The sequence below is a fragment of the Chelonia mydas genome, chromosome 10 (assembly GCF_015237465.2).
Source record: "Chelonia mydas isolate rCheMyd1 chromosome 10, rCheMyd1.pri.v2, whole genome shotgun sequence".
Taxonomy (NCBI): Eukaryota; Metazoa; Chordata; order Testudines; family Cheloniidae; genus Chelonia; species Chelonia mydas.
The window spans coordinates 23135289-23162538 of record NC_051250.2 but is presented as its reverse complement, the minus strand read 5'-3'; the positions used below and the strand labels follow the sequence as shown (position 1 = coordinate 23162538).

The 27250-nt window shown below is 40.3% G+C and overlaps 1 protein-coding gene across 15 annotated transcripts in view; it reads left to right on the top strand.

Moving 5' to 3' along the window:
• The window catches only part of CLEC16A (C-type lectin domain containing 16A), a 189645-nt gene that overhangs the window by 118221 nt on the left and 44174 nt on the right, over positions 1-27250 (top strand). For all 15 annotated transcript variants that reach the window (XM_043523250.1, XM_043523249.1, XM_037911469.2 and 12 more), the window contains 3 exons: positions 13754-13905; positions 15923-16127; positions 18252-18419. In XM_043523250.1, the coding sequence (XP_043379185.1) occupies positions 13754-13905; positions 15923-16127; positions 18252-18419 (525 nt within the window). The remainder of the gene's footprint in view (positions 1-13753; positions 13906-15922; positions 16128-18251; positions 18420-27250) is intronic.

Sequence of the window (27250 nt, the reverse complement as noted above, 5' to 3'; positions counted from 1 at the left end):
CCCCGCTCTAATTTTAATCCGCCTAGTATGGGAAACAATAGCAGTGAAGTTCAACCTTCACTAGTGAGTAAATAATTATTGCCGTGCACAGTGTAGGAAAATGGATATGGAATTTTCTAGTACAGATACAACTCTTGCTCAATGTCGGAGAATAAAAAAATGACTTTGTATAAAAATCTATAGAACACATTGGTTAACATGCCAATATCTACATTTTTCCTCCTCTAAGATATTTCACCCTTGTCTTTAGAGTTGATTTTTTTCCCCTTGCATTTCGTGTATCTTATGTTTTTCACCAAATTGAAATTTAAGGGACACAGTCAACATAAAATATATATAGTTAAAAAAACTGAGTTAAAAGGGGTTTCAGATTCCACATTAGTCCCATACCTGCCCTGCCAATTTTTGTAGCTTTAGAATTACTTTGGCACAGCAACCTGGAAAGAAATGTTTTAGAAGACCCACAGAAGCAGGAGAGAGTGAAACTGTTCATTCCCAAAGTGGTGCCAAATGCATAAGGTAAACAAACTGATTACAGGTAAAAACCATGTAACATAAGAAACAAACACTATCTGCCAGTAAACAAACAGGAACTCAATACTTATAGCATAAATACTTCTAATGAATGTTTGTTCCTGGTTGGTGTCTGATGTATTTCCCCTAGAATCTTGGAATCATTTTATTTTGGAGTTGTCCGCTGCCTACTGTGTCTCTTCTACTTAAAGTGGGACAGAAAGTTCCAGTAGACACACCTTCATTCAGCCAAGAAGAATTCCAGATCGCAGTCCAGAAGTTCAAGTCTGAGAAGGCACCAGGGGTTTGTAACATCACCCTGAGTTGTTGAACACAAGTGAGAGTGTTATACCGTGGCTGTATAGGCTCTTCAAGGCCATCTTGTATATTAGTATCCTCCCAAATGACTCAAAGAAGGATGCTACTCTGCATATGTTCAAAAAAGCCACAAATAGCTATTATAGAGGTTTTATGCTATTGTTGGTCCCAGGGACTGTCTTCCTGCTTCCATGTTAATACCCCAATCAGCAGTGCACTTTGTGGCGAAGGATATTGAGCGCAGTTTTACACTTGGTTGTTCCAATGGCAACCAGCTCATTCCCTTCAGATAGCTTTTTGAGAAGATGGCTGCATTTAATAAATGGTGCTCAGCACTTTTTCGGTGGGGGGGGTGTTCTATGAAACCTTTGATTCTGTACATTGAGCAAGCTTGTGAGATCTGATGAGGCTACTTGCCCTCAGTAGGAAGATACCGTTATTGTTGTAGGAGTTCTATAATGGAAAAAGAAAGCTGTGTTCAAGTCAATGGTAGATACATGGCATGGTTTCCAGGAAAGTTCAGCAAGGCTGTGTCCTGTCACCATTGTTCAGTTTTGATAGGTTGATAAGTTTTTTGAGGAGGCAGATGTTTGTGATCTCCATCTGAACACTATTTTGCTTCAAGATCTCCAATACACTGATGCCTTTGCCTTGTTGGCTCAGTTTGGGTCACTGCAGCTGATGCCTGATTGGTTCAGGCAAGAAGCAGTGAACATCAGTCTTGTTGCTAATCTGAATAAAATATATTAATTAATCTGAATACAGCTAAATCCCTGGCCAATACAATCAAGTGGCAGTTTGATGTTTGAGTCTCATCATCTTCATCAGCTGCTCCATATTAAGTCCTAGGACATCAACGATGAGGATAGTCCTAGTCAAACCCTGCCACCTAGATCTCAAGCATTGATTCGATTTTGGCAACTTTCTTGGTACTGATATATTAACATAAATATAAGCCATACTGGGTCAGACCAAAGGTCCATCTAGCCCAGTATCCTGTCTTCTTCCAGTGGCCAATGCCACATGCACCAGAGGGAATGAACAGAACAGGTAATCATAAAATGCTCCATACCCTTTCACTCATTTCCAGCTTCTGACAAACAGAGGCTAAGTATACCATCCCTGCCCATCTTGGCTAATAGCCATTGATGGACCTATCCTCCATGAACGTATCTAGTTCTTTTTTGAACTCTGTTATAGTCATGACATCCTCTGGCAAGGAGTTCCACAGGTTGACTGTGCATTGTGTGAAAAAATATTTCATTTTGTTTGTTTTAAATCTGCTGCCTATTTCATTTGATGACCCCCTAGTTCTTGTGTTACGAGAAGGAGTAAATAACACTTCCTTTTTTACTTTCTCCACACCAGTCATTATTTTATAGACTTCTATCATATCCCCCCTTAGTCATCTCTTTTCCAAACTGAAAAGTCCCAGTCTTATTAATCTCTCCTCAGATGGCAGCCATTCCATATCCCTAATCATTTTTGTTGCCCTTTTCTGAACCGTTTCCAATTCCAATATATCTTTTTTTTTTTTTTTTTTGAGATGGGGCGACCACATCTTTATGCAGTATTCAAGATGTGGGTGTAACATGGATTTATATAGAGGCAATATGATATTTTGTCATCTTATCTATCCCTTTCCTAATGATGCCCAACATTCTGTTAGCCTTTTCAACTGCCACTGCACGTTGAGTGGATGTTTTCAGAGAACTATCCACAATGACTCCAAGATCTTTGTCTTGAGTGGTAACCGCTAATATAGACCCATCACTGTATATGTATAATTGGGATTATGTTTTCCAGTGTGCATTACTTTGCATTTATCAACATGAAAAACCCATGAATTATGAAGTACATTTACCAAGGAATACCACTGCATGGTCAGCGATCACTTGGTCACCAAAAGCTTCAGTGTCGCAATAAGGTTGCCAGTGATGGGTATAGTCCTAACATTCAGCCAGAACATCTTAAGGATCTAACTAGAGAGAGATCCAGGGTGGTGCTCAGCCATCAAGAAGGCTATGTCCCTTTGGGATTTGTCATTATGGCAGTAATCAGTACACAATAGCCAAGTGATTGTACACTTTGAGACAAAGTACTTCCTTAGGTTATGTTTACATTACAAGGTAGGGATGTGATTCCCCTGCTTAGGTACATATACTCGCGCTAGCTCTCATAGAGCTAGTGCCAGTACAAATAGCAGGGTAGCCGCAGTAGCATGAGCAGCAGAGGCATGGCTGAGCTGTGTCAAGTACATACCCACCAGTTTCAGGTGGGTTTGTACTCTGCACAGCTCAGTTGTGCCCCCGCTGCCTGTGCTACTGTGGCTACCCAGCTGTGTATGCTGGCCCTCTCGATGAGAGCTAGCGCGAGTATGCGTAGCTGAGCAGAGGGATCCCATGCCTACCTCACAATGCAGATATAACCTAAGGAAACACTTTGAGAGAAAAATGTGCAGTCAGTTGATACTATGTACTCATTACTTTCACAATGACAAATCCCATTTGTTTATATGATCAGGGGAATCCCATATCTAGCTCTCAGTGTAGACGTAGCCTTAGAGGCTGGTGGGTGTTAAGGGCATAAGCACCCACATCAAATCCCAAGTCTCTTGTCCATGTGAGCCATTACTTGCTGTTTCTCGTTTTATTTCTCTCTGTATAACATCCATTTCTTGTTTAGCTTGGATTTATTTTGCTATTGCAAGTTTTGGCTAGTGTGTTTTTTAAATGTAAATTTATTTTCAAGTTGCTATGCTTGTCTGGCATACAAATATAAAGTGCTTGCCCATCCACATCGCTGAGATATAGTTATATATAAAAAGGTAATGTATCTATTCACATCCTATTAAAAAAAAAAAAAAAAAAAAAAAGAGGAGTATGGAGTATCAAGTTGTACCTACCAAATCCCCGGTCCAACAATTGGTGCAATGTTTGTTAAATGCATTAGATAAGTGGCTCTCATATACATAAAATACAAAATACTTGGTGTGGCACCACCTTTTGTAATTCTAATCAGAGTCATTGTAATGAATTCTTTCTGATACTGTAAAACAGCCTATGTACCAATAGTGGTTCACACACAGCAGTGCTGAGAATTGCTGCGTTAAACAGCACCACATTCTGCGTATCTGTTTCTTCACAGAGAACATACAGGATGGTTAGTGGCTGTGCAAGCTTTACCATACAAACATAACCCATACTCAAGAGTAACTTTTTTCTAATGTTCACTTGATTCTTGGCCTCAGTGTGGAGGCTACCAGTAAGGCTGGCAGTTCTGGTGGGGTATTTTATTATTAGATTTACATAGTATCTATCTTCTTCTTTTAAAAATATCTGATATACAAACTGCAGGGTAAACAGGGATCATTTCCATTCACCTGTGAAATAGGGTCAAATTTGGCAAGTGTTAAATGGCACACAGTACTGCTCCCTAACAGTTTATGATAGGAAGCTATCCAGTTGAAACTGGAAGGGAAATGTAAGTAGTTGGAAAGGAAATATAATTTGGTAGAAATGTAATTACCTAAGTTGCAATTTGACCAGAAAACTTGGGTAAAAGTTGTCTGCATATAGCTAACCTGCAGCTGCCAGCTCACTACACTCAGGTGACTAAACAACACTCAGGATGTGACAAATTCCATTAGTTCTAGAACTGGTCTATCACTGGAGCTGATGATTTTGTAAATAGTGTATTTGATCTGGAATACATCACTCAACCTAGAAATTCTTTCAACTAAATGCATTTGAGTTTCTGACATACAGGCAGATCGTTCTATGACTGGTTTGTAGCATAGATGAAAATACTCTCAAGTTCACTGGAACTGTTTAACCACATTTTTCTCCTTTGATTATTTTTAGTCATCAAATACATTATGTGGCATTAAAACTTCTAGCTACTGTAAATTAGAAAAAAGTGTAACTGGGGTACATAAAAGTTTCCTGTGACGTAGTTCCCTAATAAATGAGTAATTTTTCCTTTCTGCTCCCTGAATAACGTTTACAGTTGTAATGTGACCTGTGTTCCTATCAGATTTAAAATAAAACCAAATGCTCTGATCTTTGGGAAACAAAAAATAAAGTTTTTCTTTTAGTAACTTTACTGTGGTGCTAACTTGCTGGATCTCAGTCTTAACATGTCAAGGTTTTGTAACTAGACTGTTCAATGCCTACAATAAAACTCCAATGACATAAATGACTGTTCGTAGGATCTGAATTCATACTTTAATTGTCAGTCGTGGACCTAATCCTGCATTCTTTACTGACTTAAATGGACAAACTGAGGAAACAGAAGTCCACATGGTCATTAACTGGGCTTGTGGTGCCATTAAAGGAGAATGGGAAGAGAGTAGAGGGCACTGATACAATAGTTGTAACCAAATAGGTTCTAGAAAACTGTCTTGAAGCATTGCTTGAACTTCCTGGGCTGAAGGCACTTAAGGCTTGTGTGAAAGTTCTCTGAGTACCCAGGCCTGTGAGTCACCTTGTTACACTCTTGTCTGCAGCAAAAGGAAGAATTTCCTGTGCTTAACTGGCTGTCAGATTCCTGTCAGCACCAGCATGTTAGCCACTCAAACGATCTCCTCTGGGCTATGCCAGTCCTTACCTTTTCTTGCAGGTGTACTCCAATCCCCAAGTCCCTTTAACTCCAAGAGCCCGTTTATGCCAACTGGCAAAGGGCACATCCAACACACTGTTGGCATAATATTTAGCCAGTGTCTTGTAAGGTACTGTGTAAAAACTGGTGACACACTGGTCATGAATATCCTTGTGTGATGGGTATACTGGTTGTTTATGAAGAGTTACATATGTGTGCTGGAAATAAGTTCATAAAATGTGTTTTGGAGGCAGTTGATAAACAAGCTTGCCCTAGATAGACAAATGAATGTGGATATTACCTGATTGCCTGGCTTGATTACAAGCAAAAGACAATGAAAATACATTTATAACCAAGGTAAACAAAGTGATTTAATCCAATCAAAAAGCAGATTGGCCAGAGGATGAGGAGGACAGCATGGCATCTGCACACCAGTGGGGGAGAAGAACTGTCTGCAGTATGCACTTCAAATGAATACATTTTAAAAGTTTACTAGAGTATAAAAAGGTGGGGAGAGAACCAATTAATGATATATCACTTAAAGGACAAAGCGATGAACAGCACCCTCTGATTCTGTAAACCGTGGATCCTCCTGCCTCAGGGGCTAGAGATGCTGAGAGTTTGATGTAAGTGAGAAAGCTGCTTAGGCTAAGATTGTAGCTTGCTGAAGTTTAGTTTGAGACATTAGAAAGCATCATTTTTGTTTTGTGTGTAACCACACCTGTCTTCTCTCTTTTTCTTAATATCACTTAAATTTATGCTCTTAATAAATAAACTATCTCAGTGCTGTCATAGTATATAAGGTGTGCATCCTCTATTAAGCCAACAGGCTGGTGTGTATTCTGTCTGTTTGGAGACAGCAGACTTGGTTAATTTCTGAGAGGGTCCAGTGAGAGGGACTGGACACGGCAGAGTCACGCCTCTGGGGAACTGGGGTTCAATGAATGTTACCTGTAAGGCAAGGTTTAGACTAGCAGAGTCTAGAGGAGTTTGCTGATGAGGTGGACAGACTGGTATGGCAGGAGCTATCACATAGTTTAAGCTCCAGCAAAGCTCTCTTGTTGAGGAAGAGGAGTAACACAGTTGCGTGCCTGAGGGAAGCATGTCCCCTCTTTAGTGTCCAGCTCCTTATCCACTGAATACACAAGAAATACCATGTCTGTTATCTCCGAGGGAACATGTATGCACCAGGTTGAATGATTCAACGGATGAGTGCTCTGTATAACACAACAGCACTGAGATGTTTTCATGATAAATACAATAAGTTTGGCTAAAGATTCAAAAGATAATGCAAATGGATAATAGGAACAGGGTTAAACATAAATGAAAATCATAGCATAACAGGCTAACTTTCTGTCTAAAGAGGTTTCTCATCCCCAATAGCCTTTGCAGCATTTTAATCAAGCCCGATAGAGATTACATTTTCATGAATGTAAACATGCTGTCAGTTTGCTTCCCAGGCCTGGGATAAAAGGGAGTCCCCTTGCTTTCTTCTTGTATCCCCAGAGTTCGTCTGTCCTCAGGGATAGTAAAAATCCCTGTCACTTGTTTTTCCCAAGTCCCGCTTATTCCCTGTTGATGTTACATTCCTCTGACTTCCTGTGTAAATGGGGCTTCCATTTTACTGGCTGCTAGTGTTTAATTTACATGCTGACCAAGAGACAGGTGAATGAACATCTGGCAGAAAACCTGTTTGTCAGCTCTGCCTTGATACAAACTTTAGTAAAATATTTTCAGCATACATCCGTAACTCCTTACATAGTATCTGTACATACATGTCATAATGACATTAATGACCAGGGTGACCCTGCCTTTCATTTAAGACATCACATAATATTCTTTGAACCAGATCCTGTGTACCAGAATCAGGATAATCTTGTAAACTCCTTGACAGTTAACACTGAGAGATTCATGTGTCACAACTTGTCTGTGGTGAGATTTTTTTTCTTAAAATTTCAGTGTTGCATTACCATTGGAGCCACTGCACCAATGGTATCAACAGAGGGACTTTTAGCATAAAGAGAGCACAGGTGTCTCTACCACCATATTGTTTAACCTCACTATGATCAATTCTAGATGTCACAGTAGTAACTATAGACAAGGTGTTAGCACAATAGCTTCAGTTATTGCTACCCTCATGGAGCTGCCCTGTCAGTATTGCAGCCATGTGAAAATTTAAACACCAGTTAGTGTAGACTGTGTTATTGAAATATCGGACTATAAAAGGCTGAGCTAAGCAGGCTGTGGCAATTTGGAGCGTACAAACATTCTGTTCCTTTCAAATCAAAACATGATGTGGTCTGGTAGCATATTTTATAAATTGTTCAAGAAATCTGATTTTTATTTAAACATCACTAAATGGCTCAACCTCAACAGGAGAATGCATCCTTTTTTAGCATGCGGTAAAGAGTAAGAGTACAAAAGTGTTCTAAATGCTTTCCTGAGATGACCAATTTCAGTTTCAAAACAAGAGCAACAATGTACCAGTCTATTTGCATCTTGGTGAAAATATTGCTGACTTCCTTTCTCTATGTAAATACCATGAAATAGGCTGTTGGTGATTTGAGAATCTACCACTCTTGATAAATTCTCAAAGGCAACATGTCAGAGACTAGCAAACCTTGGAAATAACAGAACCTAGCTGGGGATGCCTGATGGAGCTGATAAAAGAAAACTATCATTTTAGTTTGATAGTACTTTTCTAAAAAAAATCAATACTTTATTTCAGTGTTTTATCCAAAGGCTGTAATGAGATATTAAGGGCCAGATTAAAAAGAAATGATGTTCAGTTTTCCTATTGCTGAAGCCTGATATGGGCTCCAAAACCATATTTATTAGCTTGTGTGTCTTACTGACATTGTACTTCATTCTCCAGGGCTGCCTGCTCCACTTCTTTTACAAGGAAGATTCTATTTAGAACCTGTACAGCATTATCAACAGCAGTACATGCTTCTCCATGCTGTCCTGCCAAAGTTGAAACTGCCAACAAGCATTTTAGTCATGATGGTAGCTTTTGTGAGGGGAGTGTGCGTGTATTCAGTAATCAACTTTCTTGACATAGGGTCCATTTCTCCCCGGCTCCCAGTAATCAATTTGATCACTATTTACCTGTGCTACTTTGAAGTAGGTGGTTTAGAGCAGTTTCTCAACTGATGTTTCTCAGTTAACAGCATCACACAGCCTTGAATATTTCTTTACAACCTAAAGCAAAGAAAATCTCTGTTCCATACACCCTTTTCTCCCATCAAGGTCAAGTATTCTGCCAGCCTCCCAAAACATACACAAATGTGTACATAGGCTTATCGATCGGAAAATTCATAGACGTAATAAATTTCAGTTTAAGGCCAGAAGAGACTATTATATCGTTTAGTCAGATCTCCTGTAGTCAGATCTCTGTACCCCTATATTGAGCCCAGTGTGTACATATTAAACATATCAATCCTCAGGTCCCTAAACTGTTATGCGTGCAGGAGAGACTGATGTGCCACCAAAGGTTGAGATTCCTGAAAAGGCAGGAAATTGACTAGGAGTAAGATGCTAGCAAGTTTTCTACACCGCAGGTGGTAGAGAAAGGCAAAAAACTCCAAAGGTCACAACCAAACTGGCCTAGGGGAAAATTCCCTGCTCACTCCTATTCTGGTGATTTGTTGGACTCTAAGCACATGAGCAATACATACCAGTGAGGTATGTGAGAGAAGATTCTCTGAACCAACTCAGAGCCCTGGCCCGGTGTCCGATCACCAGCTGTGGGCAATATCTGATGTTTCAGAGGAAGGCAAACACCCCCCCTCCCTTCCAAACATCTGGCCAATCATGCATGGGGAGCAGGAGTTGATATTCCATTAGATTATAGATTATTCATAGAGTATAAAGCCAGAAGGAACCATTGCTATCATGCAGACTAACCTCATGTATAACACAGGTCATAGAACTACCTTGAATTAAGTTGTGTCTGAACTAGAGCATATATTTTAGAAAAACATCCTATGTTGAGGTAATATAACCTCCTTACTCCTACTCAAGATTCCCCTATTTGTACGTCCAAGGATCACATTAGCCCTTCTGGCTACTGAGAGCTCATGTTCAGCTGATTATCCTTTGACCCAAGTCCTTCTCAGAGTCATTGCTTTCGAAGATAGAGTACCCCATCCTGTAAGTATGCCGTGCACTCTGTTCCTAGATGTATGGTAATATAAAAACACATATTGTTTGGTTGTACCCAGATTACCACTCCCCCAAAATTTGTGTCATCTGCCAAGTTCATTGCAATTGTCTTCTTTCAGGTCACTGATAAAAATGTTACATACCACAAGATGAAGAATCAATTTTTGCAGAGCCCCCAAGAAACATACCTGCTTTATCCTTCTCCTCCCCCCATTTACAATTACAATTTGAGACTTAAATCTGTTAGTGAATTTTAATCAATTTAATGTGTGCTATGTTAGTTTTGTATAATTCTAGTTTCTTAGACAAAATGTTCTGCTGTACCAAGTCAAATGTCATATCAAAGTCTACGTATACAATACTATTAGCACTATTAGCTTTATCACCCAATCTTTTAATCTCATCTAAAAAAAAATCCAATTAGCTGGATGAGATTTATTTTCCATAAGCTCATGTTGAATAGCATTAATTATAGTACTCTCTTTTAATTCTTTATTAATCAGTTCTAGTATCAGCTTTTCCATTGTTTTGCCTGGGATCAATGTTAGACCAACTGGTCTATAAATGCCCAGGTATCCAGTTTTCTCTCTCTAAATATTGGCACAACATTAGCTTCCAGTTCTCTGGAGTGAACTTCCCCAGTGTTCTAAAACTTATTGAAAATCAACAGTAGTGGTCCAGAGAGCTCCTTGGCTAGCTCTTTTAAAATCTTGGGTGCAGGTTAGCTGACCCTGCTGATTTCAGAGTGTCTAACTTTAATAGCTGCTGTGTCAGATCTTTCTGAGTTACTGTTGGAATGGAAAGTATTTCATCGTGATATGAATGCATTATCTAGCCTTTTTCCCAAGCAAAGAACAAATATTTATTGAATTCTTTTTTACGGGGGGCGTGAGAGGGGTACTATTAACAGTTTTATCATTTCAATCTAGTAAGGGACTAATACCATTGTTAGGATTCTGTTTGTTCTTAATATAGTTCTTATCCTTAACTCTGCTAGCCATGGAATTCTCCTTGTCTTTTTGCTTCACTTATCAGTTTTCTACAATTCCTAGCTTCTTATAATTGATAGATTATAAAATAATTAAAAATGTATGTAAAGGGCTTGTGAGAACTTTTTACTTCAAATTAAGGGTCACTAATCTGGAAATGTTGAGCACTGCCCCAGAAGGTTGAGTCATTAATCAAATCTGGCCCATTATCTTGTACCTGGGATAGTTACAAGAAAAAGAATAGAAGACTGTTTTATGCGGAAAACCACTGTAATACCTCTGTTTTACTTTGAAGTAAAAATACAAGGTAACTAGATTAAGACTAAGGTTATCAATAATTCCATACTTTAGCTATGGTGTCTCAATTTCACAGCACTAATAAAAGTGCTAAAATCATCTGGGAATATACTTTATGAAATTATCTTAATGTCCCATGTAACTGGAGCTTCAAGTGATATCCAATATTATCTTACCTGGGTCTCTAATACTCACCGAGCTTACTCAGTGTTTAATTCTTCTGAATTTTTGTGCATCTAATCAACTTCCTAATAGCAATGAAGACACTTCAGGTGGTACATAGCAGGTTAGTTGTACTTCCCTTGAGCATAGAGAGCTTTTCAGTTACGTTATATTGCTTCAATTTAAGCACGATCACATCCTTAAGTACATTATCTGTCTCATTTTAATTTTTCAGCTATTTCATGTAGTTGGCTTAATGCATGTCAGAAGTGAACATAAAATATTTTTTTTAGTTTTTAAAATCAGACTGTAACACTCATTCAGTTCTAATTGTTGAAGTGTCCGAAAGCTGTGCATATTGTGATGTGGTGGTGTTCTCTAACATACATTGAGGGACAAGATATTAGTGGAAAAGAACCACCAGACCATTTCACTTCTCGTCAAATGCAGAAATAGTCAGAGATGGAGGGAGAATGAAATGACTTGTGTGTACTGTGTTATCTTGGAGTTCAGCTACTGGAACTAATGGGAACTGCTTAAACTTACTGTAATATTTTCTCCTATTTACCAGGAATTGTTTTTGAATTCTTTGGTGATGGTTATAAATGCTTTTTGAACAATTATTGCAGTACTGTTTTAGAGTAAATTTTTCAAAAGCTCCTAAATCAGTAGATCCCATTTTCACAAGTGACTTAGACTTCCAGGTGACATGGAAGCTTTTGAGAATGTTATTCTTAATCTTGACACATCCTGTATATTGCATTAGATTTGTGGTTACAGGTAATTCCATGTTGCAGTATTTTGGTTCTAGACTGTATGCGCAATATGCTTATTCACACCAGACATCCACAGTTACATAGTAATCATCTGTACTCTGCAACTTTCCTCCTAGTCATTTGTCTAGTACGGGGTGGCCAACCTGAGTCTCAGAAGGAGCCAGAATTTACCAATGTACATTGCCAAAGAGCCACAGTAATATGTCAGCAGCACCCCATTAACTCCCCCACACCCAACTCCCAGACCCTCCCACCCACCGGCAGATCTGCCAATCAGCACGTCCCCCTCCCTCCCCGCACCTCCCCATCAGCTGTTTCGTGGCATGCAGGAGGCTCTTGGGGGAAGGGGGAGGAGCGAGGGCACTGCAGTCTCGGGGGAAGGGGCGGAGTGGGGGCAGGGCCTGTGGCAGATCCAGGGGTTGAGCAGTGAGCACCCCGCGGCACATTGGAAAGTTGGCACCTGGAGCTCCAGCCCCGGAGTCGGTGCCTATACAAGGAGCCACATATTAACTTCTGAAGAGCCTCATATGGCTGCAGAGCCACAGGTTGGCCACCCCTGGTCTAGTAGTTCAGAGTCTCTGGACAACCCACAGAATGAAACTGTGCTTCTTAGTATCCTCACCCCTGTTTTGTTTTTGTTCTTTTTCTTATTGCAATTATGTTGAATGTGTTGCTGGCACACTAAAGAGATGCAGGATGCCAAAATGTAGGCACACTGAATTGTGAGTGACTGTGTGGCTCCCTTTTGATAGAAATAAATTAGCTACCTGGATTAGAAACCGGTGTTTTGTGGTGAAAGACACTTTTCTTTTGTTACTGTAAAGCCTGTCCTTATCAAACCAATTTCAGCATATTTGTGAATTATCTGAAAAAATATGGGGTTTGGGCGAAAAAGTAGCAAGAGAATACAGAATGGGAAAAGAAAATAGCACATCCAGAAAGTGAGGAAGGCTAACCTCTACAGCAGGGGTGGGCAAACTATGGCCCATGGGCCACATCCGGCTTGTCAGACCTTTTAATCTGGCCCTCAGCTCCAGCCAGGTAGCAGATCCTCCGAACTCCTTGATCCCAGCCCAGAGCCCCCTCTTGAACCCCAAACCCCTCACCCCCCAGCCCTGATCCCCCTTCCACCCTCCGAACCCCTCAAGTGTATCCTGGAGCACCCTCATGCACCCCAAACCCCTCAGCCCCACCCCAGAGCCCTTCCCCCCCCCGCACTTCAATCCCCAGCCCAGAGCCCCCTCCCTTACCCTGAACTCCTCATTTCTGGCCCCACCCCCAAGCCCACACCCCCAGCCGGAGTCCTCACCTCCGACGCACCCCAACCCCCAATTTTGTGAGGATTCGTGGCCCACCATACCATTTCCATACCTCGATGTGGCCCTCAGGCCAAAAAGTTTGCCCACCCCTGCTCTATAGGCTAGTCTGTTCAACAACTGATGCCAATAGTGTGGTCTTCCACCATGGGAACTAGTAGGAGAGGGAGGAAAACTGAAAGGGGTACTTGGATAAACAAACGAGCAATTGCAAAAACAAATAAATGCATAGCTTTAAGTTCAGAGGTATCTCAGCAGTCCTGAAGAGGGAGATATCAGCACTAACTGATTTAAGTTCAACCCTGAAATCATGTTGAGTGTAACACACAAGCCTGGTGAACTAAAACCCTTAACCATCTAAATAGCACACCCTGTTTGTACTCAAAGCATTCTTGACAAAATAAGTCATCATCCAGTGTATACCAGGAATTAATTCTGAATGAGCATGATAAAATGACTCTGAATGTGAAGAGGAAACGAGTATCTGAAATGTGCCAAGATAACTTAGGTTTCTAATGCAAAGCATATTCCTTGAAAAATCTTGAAATTCCTAACAAAATAAGCTATTGCAGAAGTTAACTGTGATAGCTGCCTATCTTAACTATTTTTTTCTCTTTAGATAACAGCGATTTAATTGCTTGTACAGTGATTACAAAAGATGGAGGTCAGGTTCAGAGATTTCTGGCTGTGGATATTTATCAGATGAGTTTAGTTGAACCAGATGTTGCCAGACTGGGCTGGGGAGTCGTTAAATTTGCGGGCCTTTTGCAGGTAAGATATCTGTTGACCCGAGGATTTGTTTTCCAGCTGAAAAGTCTGTTAATGTAAGAAACAGTGTAATCAAATTTAGTATTGGTTTTATCAGTGTATGTTTTAGATCAATAGCATACCTCCCTATTTTCTGTGTACTTAGTATCCTTTCTAATTCTATCTTCTGTTAAATTGCTTTATGCTATTTCCAGCTTTCCAAAGAAGTTCTTTAAACGTTCACTAGCTGGACACTTGCAAATGAAGTAACTTCCTCATAAAGGCCCTGCTTCAAGAAAGCATCTCTATTAATCAGAGCACTGAAGTCCCACTAACGTCATTAACAGTTAAACACATGCTTAAAGTTAAATCTGTGCTGAAAGGCTCTTCTGAATCACAACAATAGGGAACAGATCTTATAATACTCGTGAAGAAAAGGAAAGAGATGGTTTCTCATCACAAATTAAACTGTGTTTTTAAACTCTGAAATACTTAAACACGAATTCCAGTATTTGCTCTATTAAGTACACTTAACAAAGAAAATAATAGCTAAAAGGTGCCCTGAAAATTGTGTGTGTGTGTGTTCTATATGCATGCAAGCACACAATACATCTGGGTATATATTGGGAAGATATTTTATTTAAGTGTGTATTGGGATTTGTTGTGGAATAGTATGAAATCTTTTATTCTGCAAAATTACCTAGAACAGTGGTCACCAACTGGTAGATAGCGATCAGCTGATCGATCCTGGAGCCTTTGCCAGTCAATCGCGATTTCCGGTTGCTAAAAGTCCAGCAGCACAGCAGGGCTAACGCAGGCTCCCTGCATGTCCTGGCCACATGCTGCTCCTGGAAGTGGCCAGCACATCCCTGAGGCCTCGGGGGAGCCCCCTCCCGGAGCCAGCACCCCAAACCTCCTCCTGCACCCCAAACCATCTTCCCCAGCCCTAATCAGTCTTCCCAAGCCAGCACCCAAACCTCCTCCTGCACCCTGAACCTCTCCCGCTCCCCAGCCCTGAGCCCCCGCCCAGAGCCTGCACCCCAAACCGCCTTCCCCAGCCCTAATCCCTCTTCCCAAGGCCGAACCCAAACCTCTCCTGCATGCCAACCACTTGCCCCAGCCCTGACCCCCCCCCCTCCCAGAGCCAGAACCCCATATCTCCTCCTGTACCCTGAGCCCCCTCCCGCACCTCAGCCTCCTGCCCCAGCCCTGAGCCCCCTACTGGAGCCAGCACCCCATACTCCCTCCAGCCCCCATACTCCCTCCTGCACCCCAACACTCTGCCCCAGCCCAGAGCCTCCTCCTGCACCCCAACCCCCTGCCCCAGGCTTAGCCTGGAGCCCCCTCCCACACTCCGAACCCCTCGACTCCAGCCCAGAGCCCGCACCCCAACCCCCTGCCCCAGCCCGCTGAAAGTGAGGGAAGGTGGGGGAGAGTGAGCGGGTTGGGGCCCTGGGGAAGGGGCGGGGTAGATCCTGGGTTGCACTTAAATTCAAAAAGTGATATTGTGCATAAAAAGGTTGGAGACCACTGACCTAGAATGTTACAATGAAGAAAGCAAGTATAGATAATTCTAGAGTCTAGTCCTTTGAATTGTTGTTACCCGAGAAAAATGGGATTTCAGCATCTTTCAGTCTAGTTTATAATAATTCTTCATTTAGTCCAATGTTTTAGTACCTAATTCAAATTTCTTGGTATTCCAGCTGCATCAGAATGTAAACATCTATAAATGAGTTGCTCAGCAGCAGTAATATCTGTTTGTTATGCCAAGCTCAATAGTCATGTTTCTAGAAAATGGAGAGAGAGAAGTACTCTTTCACAGTCAAACCACTTAACTTAATTTTTGCCTGACTTAGCCCTGTTGGATTTACTTCACAAGAAATTTGTACCAATATACTGCAACATTTGTGTGGGGTTTTTTTTAAAGCAGTACCTCATGTCTCTGTCTTCTTATAATGATATATTGTTCATATCTAATTTAAATATTCACAATGAACAATTCAATTTCTTTCACCGCTAACTATATTCCATTTCTTTATAGGATATGCAGGTAACTGGAGTAGAAGATGACAGTAGAGCTCTGAATATAATAATTCACAAACCTGCATCTAGTCCCCATTCTAAGCCCTTCCCCATTCTCCAAGCCACATTTATTTTTTCTGATCACATTCGCTGTATCATTGCGAAGCAGCGTTTGGCAAAGGGCCGCATCCAAGCTCGACGTATGAAAATGCAGAGAATTGCAGGTAAGCAGATGCCTTAAATGTTTCTCTTTGAAGTGGGAAACATGTCTCATGACAATTCAGCGTAAGATCTGCTCTTGTTTGTCATCCAAAGCATCTGAAATACTGTGTCCCAGGAGAGGAATCTTGAAACCAGTGTCCAGTTTCTAAACAATAGATCTTAACAATATCTTAGTATTATAGCAAAATGTATATTCATGTATGATAATGTCTGCCCCAGCAGGGAGGAGGAGAGAGTGAATGAACCACATGTTAGTGTTGCTCGATTCACTAATGGAAGGTACTCAGATACTATGCTGATAAGAACAGTATGAGAAGCTACATAAAATAGAATGTCAGCAGTTAAATTTTCTGAACTTTTATGCATTAAGAGATGTAGAAAGGAGTGTTACCTATGTAGGTGGTTATCCATCAGGTAGGGTGTCATAAAGGGAAGGGTAACCACCTTTCTGTATACAGTGCTATAAAATACCTCTTGGCCAGAGGGAAAACCCTTTCTCCTGTAAAGGATTAAGAAGCTAAGGTAGCCTCGCTGGCACCTGACCCAAAGTGACCAATGAGGGGACAAGATACTTTCAAAGCTGGAGTGTGGGGGAACAAAGGGTTCTGTCTGTCTGTGTGATGCTTTTGCCGGGAACAGATCAGGAATGCAGCCTGTTAAGTTAGTAAGTAATCTAGCTAGAAAATGCGTTAGATTTCTTTTGTTTAATGGCTGGTAAAATAAGCTGTGCTAGAGGGAATGTATATTCCTGTTTTTTTGTCTTTTTTGTAACTTAAGGTTTTGCCTAGAGGGATTCTCTGTTTTGAATCTGATTACCCTGTAAGGTATTTACCATCCTGATTTTACAGAGGTGATTCTTTTACCTTTTCTTTAATTAAAATTCTTCTTTTAAGAACCTGATTGATTTTTCATTGTTCTTAAGATCCAAGGGTTTGGGTCTGTGTTCACCTGTACCAGTTGGTGAGGATTATTATCAAGCCTTCCCCAGGAAAGGGGGTGTAGGGCTTGGGGGGGATATTTTTGGGGGAAGACGTCTCCAAGTGGTCTCTTTCCCTGTTCTTTGTTTAACACGCTTGGTGGTGGCAGTATACAGTTCAAGGACAAGGCAAAGTTTGTACCTTGGGGAAGTTTTTAACCTAAGCTGGTAAGAATAAGCTTAGGGGGTCTTTCATGCAGGTCCCCAAATCTGTACCCTAGAGTTCAGAGTGGAGAAGGAACCTTGACATAGGGATTGAATGTATAATAGCTAAGGCCTAAATCAATGCAGCACATGGTGAGGATTGGAACTAATCGGGTGAGTGAATGGAAGAGGATAGAACATACAGGGAAAGGGGAGGGGCAGGTGAGAAAGGAGACTGAACATCTTAGTTATTTGATTACTGGAGAGCATCAATCACTGTCTGGAATATCTGTAATATGAAACAATGTATAAAGAAAATCTGGAGTAGTATTAAAATTAGTGACTCAACTTCAACTGAGAATTATTCGGTCTAGAGTTTTAAAATCCGTTTCTAATGTTTCAGTGCTATGTGAAATATACTTATGCTTTGGTCCTGTGAATTATAATTGTGCAGTCTAATTCTTTGGTCTTCTTGATTTCTGGTATCTAAATTAAGAGTAAGTTCAGAGTTAAGATCTTCCATGGAAGTAGACCTAAAATAGTGTGGGTGGTCACACACACTGCAGGTATTTACTTACCAGATTACCTGTCTCCAAATGGCTTGGCCTGCTGCCGTGCACAAACATAACTAATGAATGTCCTTGTTGATGGATATTTCTTACTATGATACCAATTTTTGAAATGGCTTGCAACCATCACGTTTATGTAATGGAGACATATTGCAAAAGGCCTGTTTCCTCCATTAGTAAATATTGGGGTTTCCCTAGTATATACATGAAAGGGAGTACAGTTTGCAGCCACTTGTTGCCTTTCCCGCCCTGTAATTACAAGGCAAAACGAGCAGCAAGCTGTTTTTATTCAGAAGATGCAAGTATGAGCAAGCTATGTAGATTGATCTAAACTAGCTATGGTCCCAAGGTTCTCGGCAAGTTGGCAATGTAATTCTCACATTAGATCTCCTTTTTATAGATTTTTATTAACAAAAAATCAATTTGTTTAAATGTAGCTCTCCTGGATCTTCCTGTCCAGCCTTCAACTGAAGTGATGGGTTTTGGACACAGCTCTGCATCTGCATCACAGCACCTGCCATTTAGATTTTACGACCAGTCACGGCGTGGCAGCTGTGACCCTACTGTACAGCGATCTGTTTTTGCATCTGTTGACAAAGTCCCAGGTAAGCCAGAACTTCTGATGAAGCAAGCTGCTGCTCCACATCAGTCAAATATGTGAAACGTGTGGCACAGCCTTTGCCTCTTGAACTTTTTGAGCAAAACCTCAACCCTCACCAGAAATGTATTTTTTTCTTTCAATATTATCCTTTTTAAACTATCTTGTTCTATTATATGTAACTTATCAAGAAGTGAAACCATTCTATTTTCAGATGTTAAAAACAAGTAAGTTGTTTCTCTAAACCTAGGTCAGAGTGTCTCCTTAAATAAGATATATCTAATGGTTGGTATTTTGTCTGTCTTGTTTTCAGATTATAAATAGGTCTGTTCAAAAATTTCTTAGAATTACAACCTTGAAACTTCTTAGAAACACTCAAAATGTTACTAATCAAGTTGTGGTAGTTTCATCAGTACTACAAAATGACTAGTTCAGCAAGGTGTGGTTACCCAAAAACACTGATTCTAAGGAAAAGATGACTACACATTTTAATGCTTATGTTCTGTGGTGTAAGCTTAAGATAGGTAAGATCCAAGTCTTTCAAAGCTCAGTTTCTAAAAATTCAAAAGTTAGTTTACAAGTTCAAGGTTGATTAGCCCAAGCATTAGTAAATATATTATAGAAAATGCTCTTGTAAGTGGCAGAGAAGCACAAGCTAACCTGATAAGTCTTTCCACCTCCAGCTTGTGATGTGAAGGTGCTTATGCAGATGAGTATGCACTGGATACCTGAATAATTAGTGATATCTGGTACTTATATGAACGCTTGTTGTATAGCTTATAATAGTATCATATGGTCCTAAATTTGTTGCTTTTTTAAATAATGCAGTAGAAGTGTCTGTCAAATGGCTATTGGTACAACTTTTAAATATATTAAAATTGCTTGGTGACAAATCTAAGTGTTTTGGCCTCCAGTTCCAAATGATTCAAAGCTAACTGGGTCACTGGGAACAGTAGATAAAAAAAAATTGGGCTAAACTCAGATGTAGAGACACACTCCGGGATGAGCCTCTAGGAAGAGTTGTTTAGTAAAGCAATATTTCATAACACGAGGTGCATAAGTAGCTTCTTGGTGCATGCCTCAGTTGTGTTGTGAACAAGATGCCAAAGGTACATCTTCAAGTACCAAAGAAGTGTACTAGGTCTTCTAGTACACACCCTGTCACATATTACTGCTGTTGGAGTATGGGTCATTTAATGTCACGTCTTTTAAAAATCACATATCTTGTCCTCTCTGAATAGCTCCTTGTGATACAGAGGTTATAAATAGATTTTCTCAACTATTATGTGAAATTGGGCTAGTGACAGATAACGTCGTCTTTAGTATGGAAATAGCAACATTTATAAGTTAAAAGAAAGGTTTGAAATTCATTTGAGGGCTTCAGGAAATGCAGAGTGCACCTTTGCAATATCTCATGGAAATGAAAAGATGGGCACCTGTTCACAATGTATTCCGTGGTTTGGAGGTCTCTGCATGCGTACTCTGGCGAATCTTTGATTCTCCATTTTTGCATCAGGTATTCGATGGTGGGATCATCTAGGAGGTGCTTTTTGTTTACTTCAGAGCCTGCCCATTGCACTCACCAGGTGTCTTCTGGGTAGGAGTTGGATGACAGAAGAGCTTTTTCAGCTGCCCAGAATGGTTGGTGGAACTTAAAGCAAGTGTGAGGTGGATGAACAAAGTTGTCATAGAGCATTTTTTGTTAGCGAGAGCATTCTTGTACCCGTGCAAGATAGCCAGCTCTGAACAGATGATTGGAGGAAGGATGTTTGCGAGGACTGGAATCCAAGGCAGTAGAGTGGACTTTAGACTCATAGCTGTGTTTAGCTGGATATAAATGAGGTCCATGTGTGACCTTCTTCCCCAAACGTGTGCAGTATTTGGCCATGCAATAAATTAAAGCCACTTTTGCCATTTGTAGCGCATGAGCATCACAGCACCAGCTAGAACCTGCTAGCTTTTGGATGATACTGATGCGACTAACAGAGAAGTGAAACCATCAAACCTTGTTAAACTGTGGTTGAGAGATTTTCACAGGACCAGTAAGGGTGTAACCAGTGCAGATTATGTGGCTAGGTTACTGTTTCCCTGTCACATCTGACTCAAGACTTCCATGGGAAAGGTGTGGTTGGAAAAGATGCCAAGATTCTGAAGGGGAGTAGTCTTCTCTGAGTAGGTTCACTGAGTAAGATCATTGTCATAAATTATCTCAGCAAGTAAGAGTACTTCTGCAAGGAGGACAAGATAATCAATGCAAATGGCTGACACACTTGTCAGGCATTCCTAATAAATAGTTATAACTGGTAGAGACTGGAGACTGTTTCATTGTTTGCATGTGCAAAAATGGAAAAAAGCATTAACATTTAACATGGTGTCAAACACTCAGGACAGGAAATTTAAAATATTAAAGTTACTTCCATGCAGTTCACTTGGCCATGGTGCGCATTCTAAATGTTTTATGGGTGGGTGTATATTACAATAGTCAAAGATACAATGGGGTTCATCTTTAAAAAAAAGCAGTGGATATAACAAAGTATAAAAATGCTACAATAAGTGCATTATGGCCAAGTTAACATTATTGGAATCGCACACTTCTCTTAGAGTTATAAGACTAATGGTTTAATCTGACTTTTTTGGGGAGGAAGTGAGCACCCATAGCTCCCAATGACTTCAGTAGAAATTGTGAGCGATCATCTTTAGTAACTGACTGAAATGGAAGATTAGAAATAAAGCTCAGGCACTTTTAAAATTTATCTGACAAGTTGCAGTTGAGTTATATTGTCCCTGTACTAGTCATTTACTACTGCTGTATGTTTCAGTGCTATTAGAAACTGATATTCAGTACATGTATGCTGATGAGGCAGCAAAGTTCTCTTTATATTTATAGAGAACACAAGACTTGCCTCTTCTTTCACAGACATGGATTCACAGAGTAAAATAGGCACAAGTAGTCTAAATTAATATGCTTCAGCTATTCCAGAAATATTTTTCCAAAATAACTAAAGGTACCGGTGTACAGGAAAATTCAGTTCATTATGTCTGCCTACTCTATGCCACTCACTCCATGTTCTCGACTATTAGTGCTACACAGCTAATATAGCTATTGTAAAGTCTCCTGTGCCTCACATATAAGCAAAATTGTCAACAAGGTTCTCATTGCGGAATCTTTATTGCTTGTTGTAATCAACAGAATTAAATAGATTTATCAGATCTGTTTTGGTTTAAAATGCACCAAAAAAAGCCGCCAGAGTAGCTTCCATGAAATTTTGCTTGGCATAGAACGTATTAGCTCTGTAGTTCATTTAATGTTAATATACTGAAAATAGAAGGCTAGGGCTGGACTGATATGTTTTTGAACTCCTCTCTGCACTGGTACCTAAATATGGCTGTACCTGTAGACAGGGTCCATGTCCTGGGCAGAATGTTAACAAGAACCACTGCTCTCTCCTGACCCTCTGCTGTTCCGATCACATACATATCAAAGGGGCATAGAGGACTAAAGAGCTCTACCCTGTACAGTTTAGGAGGCCTGGACAAGTGCTGGGACAATAGTCTGGTCAGAAGCTCTAGGTCCTTTGTCCACTGCTCCCTCTTAAACTGGAAGTGAATGAAAGTTAAGTTCCTAATTTGCACAGAAGTAGGTCTTTTGTCCCTTCATGCCCTTGTTCACCTCCTGGCCCCCCAGAAATCTCCACCTCCCCTGAACAGCAAAGTGTCAAGGGCCCATGTACTCTGCATCAGGCTGCACCTGAACTCTGTAGCATTCCCATGTGGCAAACCAGAAATTCTGTGGTAAAGCCAAAAAGGAGAGAATTTGTGAATTAAAATATGAAAAAATGTAGTCAGTAAAGAATTGGTGTTGGTATTTTTGTTAAAATGATCAGTGGAGAAATGGCTAATGGCATTTGAATGATCATAATTTGGCTTTATATACTTACACTTCTCAGAGCTACTATTTCAAACTGTCTGCAGATTTCACTGCATGAGTTACACTGTTCACCTTTTGAAGGGTTCTTTAGCCGCTGCAGTTGTGAAGACCTAAATTTAGATGAAAACTTGAATTTTCAAGCACAATTAGGAGGCAACTTTTAAAAAGAGCAGTTGAGACTATTTGCATCACATTACATGTACACAGATTATGTACATTATATAATTGCCTTATCCAAATAAGTCTTCTGCTCCACCTTGCTCTTACTGTTTTATGGCGCAACATGAAAGTTGCTTAAACAGTGTGTGTGGCAATGGTGGTTTGAAAGAAAAAGGGCACGAAGGAGTACTGAAATGTGACAAGAATGCAATGTACCACAATGACTGCTCTTCTTCTTATTGTGTTTATGACGTGTATTATGCAAATACATATTGAAAGTTTTTTCTCAACACAGATGATTCACCTGATGAATGGAGCATGTTTTATCGGAGAGGAACAAGGAACAATTTTAACATATTCCCAGAAAACCCTTGTAGCACATTAGTGGCCCCAATCTGTGAAGACTGAGTAACACTTTCCCAGAATTATTAATCAGTCTTCACAGATTGTGGCCACTAATGCACTAGGAGGGGTTTCTGGGAGTATGTTAAAATTTCTTCACCAAACTGTAGAGAACTTTGAGATCCTTTCCATGGCTGTCATGTTCACCATCTTCCTGGATACTGCTAAATCATTCCTGCCAGAAATGCTGTATTCTTGGAGCTCATAATAGTACTTTTGAAGAGCACATTTTTTTGTGGAGAGGATCCGACTTCCTCAAAAGGGGAATTTACTTTATAAACATTTCCTTGTGAAATATTTCCAAACGGAAATATCACTTAACTTGCCCACTAGCCTCCTAATTTCAGATTATACCAGTTGAACGCTGAGCTCTATATTCAGTATATTTTACAGGAAGGACTCTTAAATATTTCCAACCTAATGCTCTTTAATCTGTTTTACCAAGTGGTGCCACTTCCCTACTTGCTTATGATTCAGAGGGACTTTTCTTTAAATAAGAAAACAATAGATTCCTCTGTCCCCTCATCCTCTTTAGCGCTGTATATACCCCTTGTACATGGGGCTTATCGCAGACTAATGGGAAGAGATTGTGGAAAGCCTCTGAAGAATATTAGCTGTGCATTGCTGGTCATTGCCCCTTTCTCATTTCAAAATCTGAACAAAAAAAAAATTTCCCTGTACCACTCTAGGTTAAGATTCTTTTATGAAGATTTTAGTTAAGGGTTCTATACGTTAGCCAAGGAGCTTCTGGAGAGCAAAGCAAGGTAATCTGAACAAAGAAGAATTATTTCAGCTCTACATGAATGAGACCTTTCGAAATTCTGTGAAGAAAATGTTTCCATTCTTTTTAAATTTGCATTAAATAAATGAAGAGTGTAAATGCAACGTAGGAGAGGGCAGGGCAATTGTCTATGGTGTACAAAGGGATACGATCTAGAACAAATAGGATGAAATTAAGAAAAGGATAATTTAGGCCAAATAACTGGAATATCATTTTACAGTTTATTAGCTGTTGTAATCTATGAATGTGGTGGAAATCTCATCACTTCAGTCATTGAAACTGGACTGCACAGACACTGAAAGCATTTTGTAGATTCATGGATTCCAACGCCAGCAGGGACTATAGTGATTCTAGCACTGGCAGGGGCTGGGCTAGATGATCAAGGTAGCTTTATTCCTACTTAGCGTCTGGTGTCTGTGAACTCTGTAACATTCTGTTGTAACTTGTAGATCAGAAAAAGACCTGTTTTAATTTGAAAGATTCCCATGTTCCAGGATTACCAGAGCACCTATTGGGCCTTTGGAGTTGGGTGAGATCTTTCACTTTAGAATTAAAAATTACAACATAAAGAAATTCAAATTGGGATAAGCCACAGCTCCCGTGGACATACTTGCCATTAATAAGAATCCTACCAAATCAGCTACTCATCTCTGAAATATGCATAAAGTATGAGAATAGGAGACTGCAGATGCAATGTCAGTATCTAAACTCTAATCTGATTCAATATTGTACATGACAGTCTGAAACCCTGCCATTAATGAAAGATTGCAGAGGATGGGGAATGGCATTGAGGATTTAGGTACTAAGTCTCTAATAAAACTTTTTAAAATTAAGGGAAGGTGATGACATCTATCCCCCTTTTGGGGCTCAGGTTGGAGAAGCACATATTACAGCTGGGATAAATGAAGCCTTGTTCATAATACTACTTTGGTTCACTAATATTTTTGTTAGGGATGGCAGATGACTTGTGGACAAGGTCAGTTTTGTAGTCTTTTCCTCCGCACGGGGCAAAGGGATATGTTTACCTAAATCATTGACTAGTGACTTGATTTGTCTGAAATGCTGACCATCTGTACCTCCCATTGACTTCAGTGAGATTTTTGAGCACGCAGTACTCCTGAAAATCAGGACAAAGATCTGTTTGACCTGGACTATGGGACTCCTGGGATATTCCAGACCTTCATGCTGATCACCACCCACCTTCCTAATTATCTGCTGAGCATTGTAGCAAAGCGACAGCTCTGCTGTACTTTAAGACCAGCTTTCTGTTGAAAGCTCAACTCTTCTAAGTGCTCTAAAATCTCTGTGGTTACTTGGATTGTCTTGTAATTTGGCGTGCCTCATGAGGACATGCAGTTCTACTTGTGATCCAAATTTGAGGCCACTTGACCAAGGGGGACTTGAGGTACCCCAGACCTTCATTCTCATCACCACCCACTGTCTTAACCTCACTTCCAAGGTAACTTTCTACAGTACTTGTAAATTCTGTTTAGTTTGGATATCGGATAAATACACCGAAGCATTTACTTCAAAAAAAATATAGGTCAGCAGTGGTTTTAGAACATCTGAAGGGCTGTTTGTACTTAAGGAATTGTAGTGCTTTACTTTTTTTTCCTGTTACCAAATATGTATTAATGTCTCCAAGCAATGAATACTTAAAGATTAGTTGTTTCTCATTAAACAAAATGAACAGCTGATTTCAAAAATGATACCTTAACATTTACTTTAGCTCCTGGTTCATAAGCTCCCCCAATGGAATTGTGGGAAAATCAAAACATGGATGAGTTCCAATTTGAGAAATGCTGTGGAGATGGCTAAATTATCCCTTCCTTGTTTCATAGTTCACTGAATAGCATGGTGGATTGTAGACCATAGGTAAGTTTAAACAAACCTAAATCACTCCCATTCTCTGGGGGGGAAAAACCCCATGCACAGTACTATGTCAGCCTGCTATGGAAATAATCACTATAGGGGATATAGAGGCTTTTGGCAAGTCTAAGTGCAAGTCTAATTTGAAAAACTCACATTTTCACGCATTCTTATTCTATAGATCTGTTCCGTGTTTGTAGTCAGTCATACCTGCTGATTTTAATGACAAGATGATATTGCTTTTTACTCCTGTTAACACTGCAGGACCAGAACAGTAATGAGGAATGGACTGGATTCTATTTCTTCTTGTTCACTGTCAGCAGAAGTGTTTGAAATGTAATCAGTTAGATCTATGCAAACTTATTAAAGGAAATGGGGTTGGATCAGTGTATCTAAGCACACAGTTGGAAAGTGTTAGCATTGCACAAGTGTTACTGCCTAAGGTGGACTGCAGAACATTAATTACTATTACTGTGTGAAAATGAAAGAGATCATCTGACCTCTTAAATCCTAGCATTGGATTTATAGGAGTCATAGTTGGAAAAAACCTGATTTGGTAAAAAGCTAAATGTATCTGAGGTGGAAATAATGGATTCCCACAACGGCATACTTTAAATGGTCACTTTTCTAAAAAGAACTACACTTCTAAATAACACATTAAGGAAAAGCCCAAGAATTTTGGACTCCTATAATGTGTGCTGATGCTTTTAAATATCTGTGTCATTTATTTCCGTTAGAGCCCCTCCACTCCAGTTCAGTTGCATTGTTTGAATTTCTTTGGCTTTACAGAGCAAGTGCCTCTCCAAATGGCAGAAAAATGTTTGGCAGATTGTAGCACTTAGTGCGCTCTTCACCTCATCCATCCGTCTTCTAGAGGGATAGCGAGGGAGAAGGGGCTGTCAGGAATACAAAGGGCAGCATAGTTCCTGGGGAGAATGTGCTGTGAGGAGTATAAGATGATGTGGTGAGTAGCTGGGGTTCCTTCACTGGTGTTTTAGGGTCCTCTGGCTCCACAGTAGATTTCCCTGTGTACCCACAAGCTTAAAAGTTTTTCCCCACAGTAGTCATCTGGATAGGCCTTCCTAATTGTCTATATTGAGTATTATAGCAGAGCAACAGCTCTGCTGTAATTAAAAGTTAAGACCAGCTTTCTGTTTAAAGCGCAACTCTTCTAAGTGCTCTAAAATCTACACCTTTAAATTTGGAGTGCCTAATAAGGACATGGGGTTCTGCTAGTGATCCAAATTTAGGGCCACTTGACTAAGGGGAGCCTGAGATAAAAACCAGAGTGCAGATCGTCACACCAGGGTCTCCAGCAGTTGAGGATTACACCAACAGAGTGCTTGGCACCCAGCAGCTCTTTGGGGAAAACCAAATTAAAACGTTATATGAAAAAGATTTTGCTTCTTCAGTTAGCCTCACGTGCTTATTCTTGCTCCTAATAGATTGCACTGAGTGTGAATAGACAGAGGAGATAGCAGCAGTGCTGTGCTGTGATATTTTTAGTAAGGCATGCAATTCTACACATGTACTCGGTGGTCCAATATGTCATCCTTCGTGCAGCATTACCTTGTATACATGGTCAAACTGTGTGGAGGACACCATTTTGTTCTACAAAATGGCATCCTCTGTGTGCATCTGGGGGCCGGATAGAATTGTCCCATGGGCTGGACCAATGGGCGTACAATGCATGGCTTGC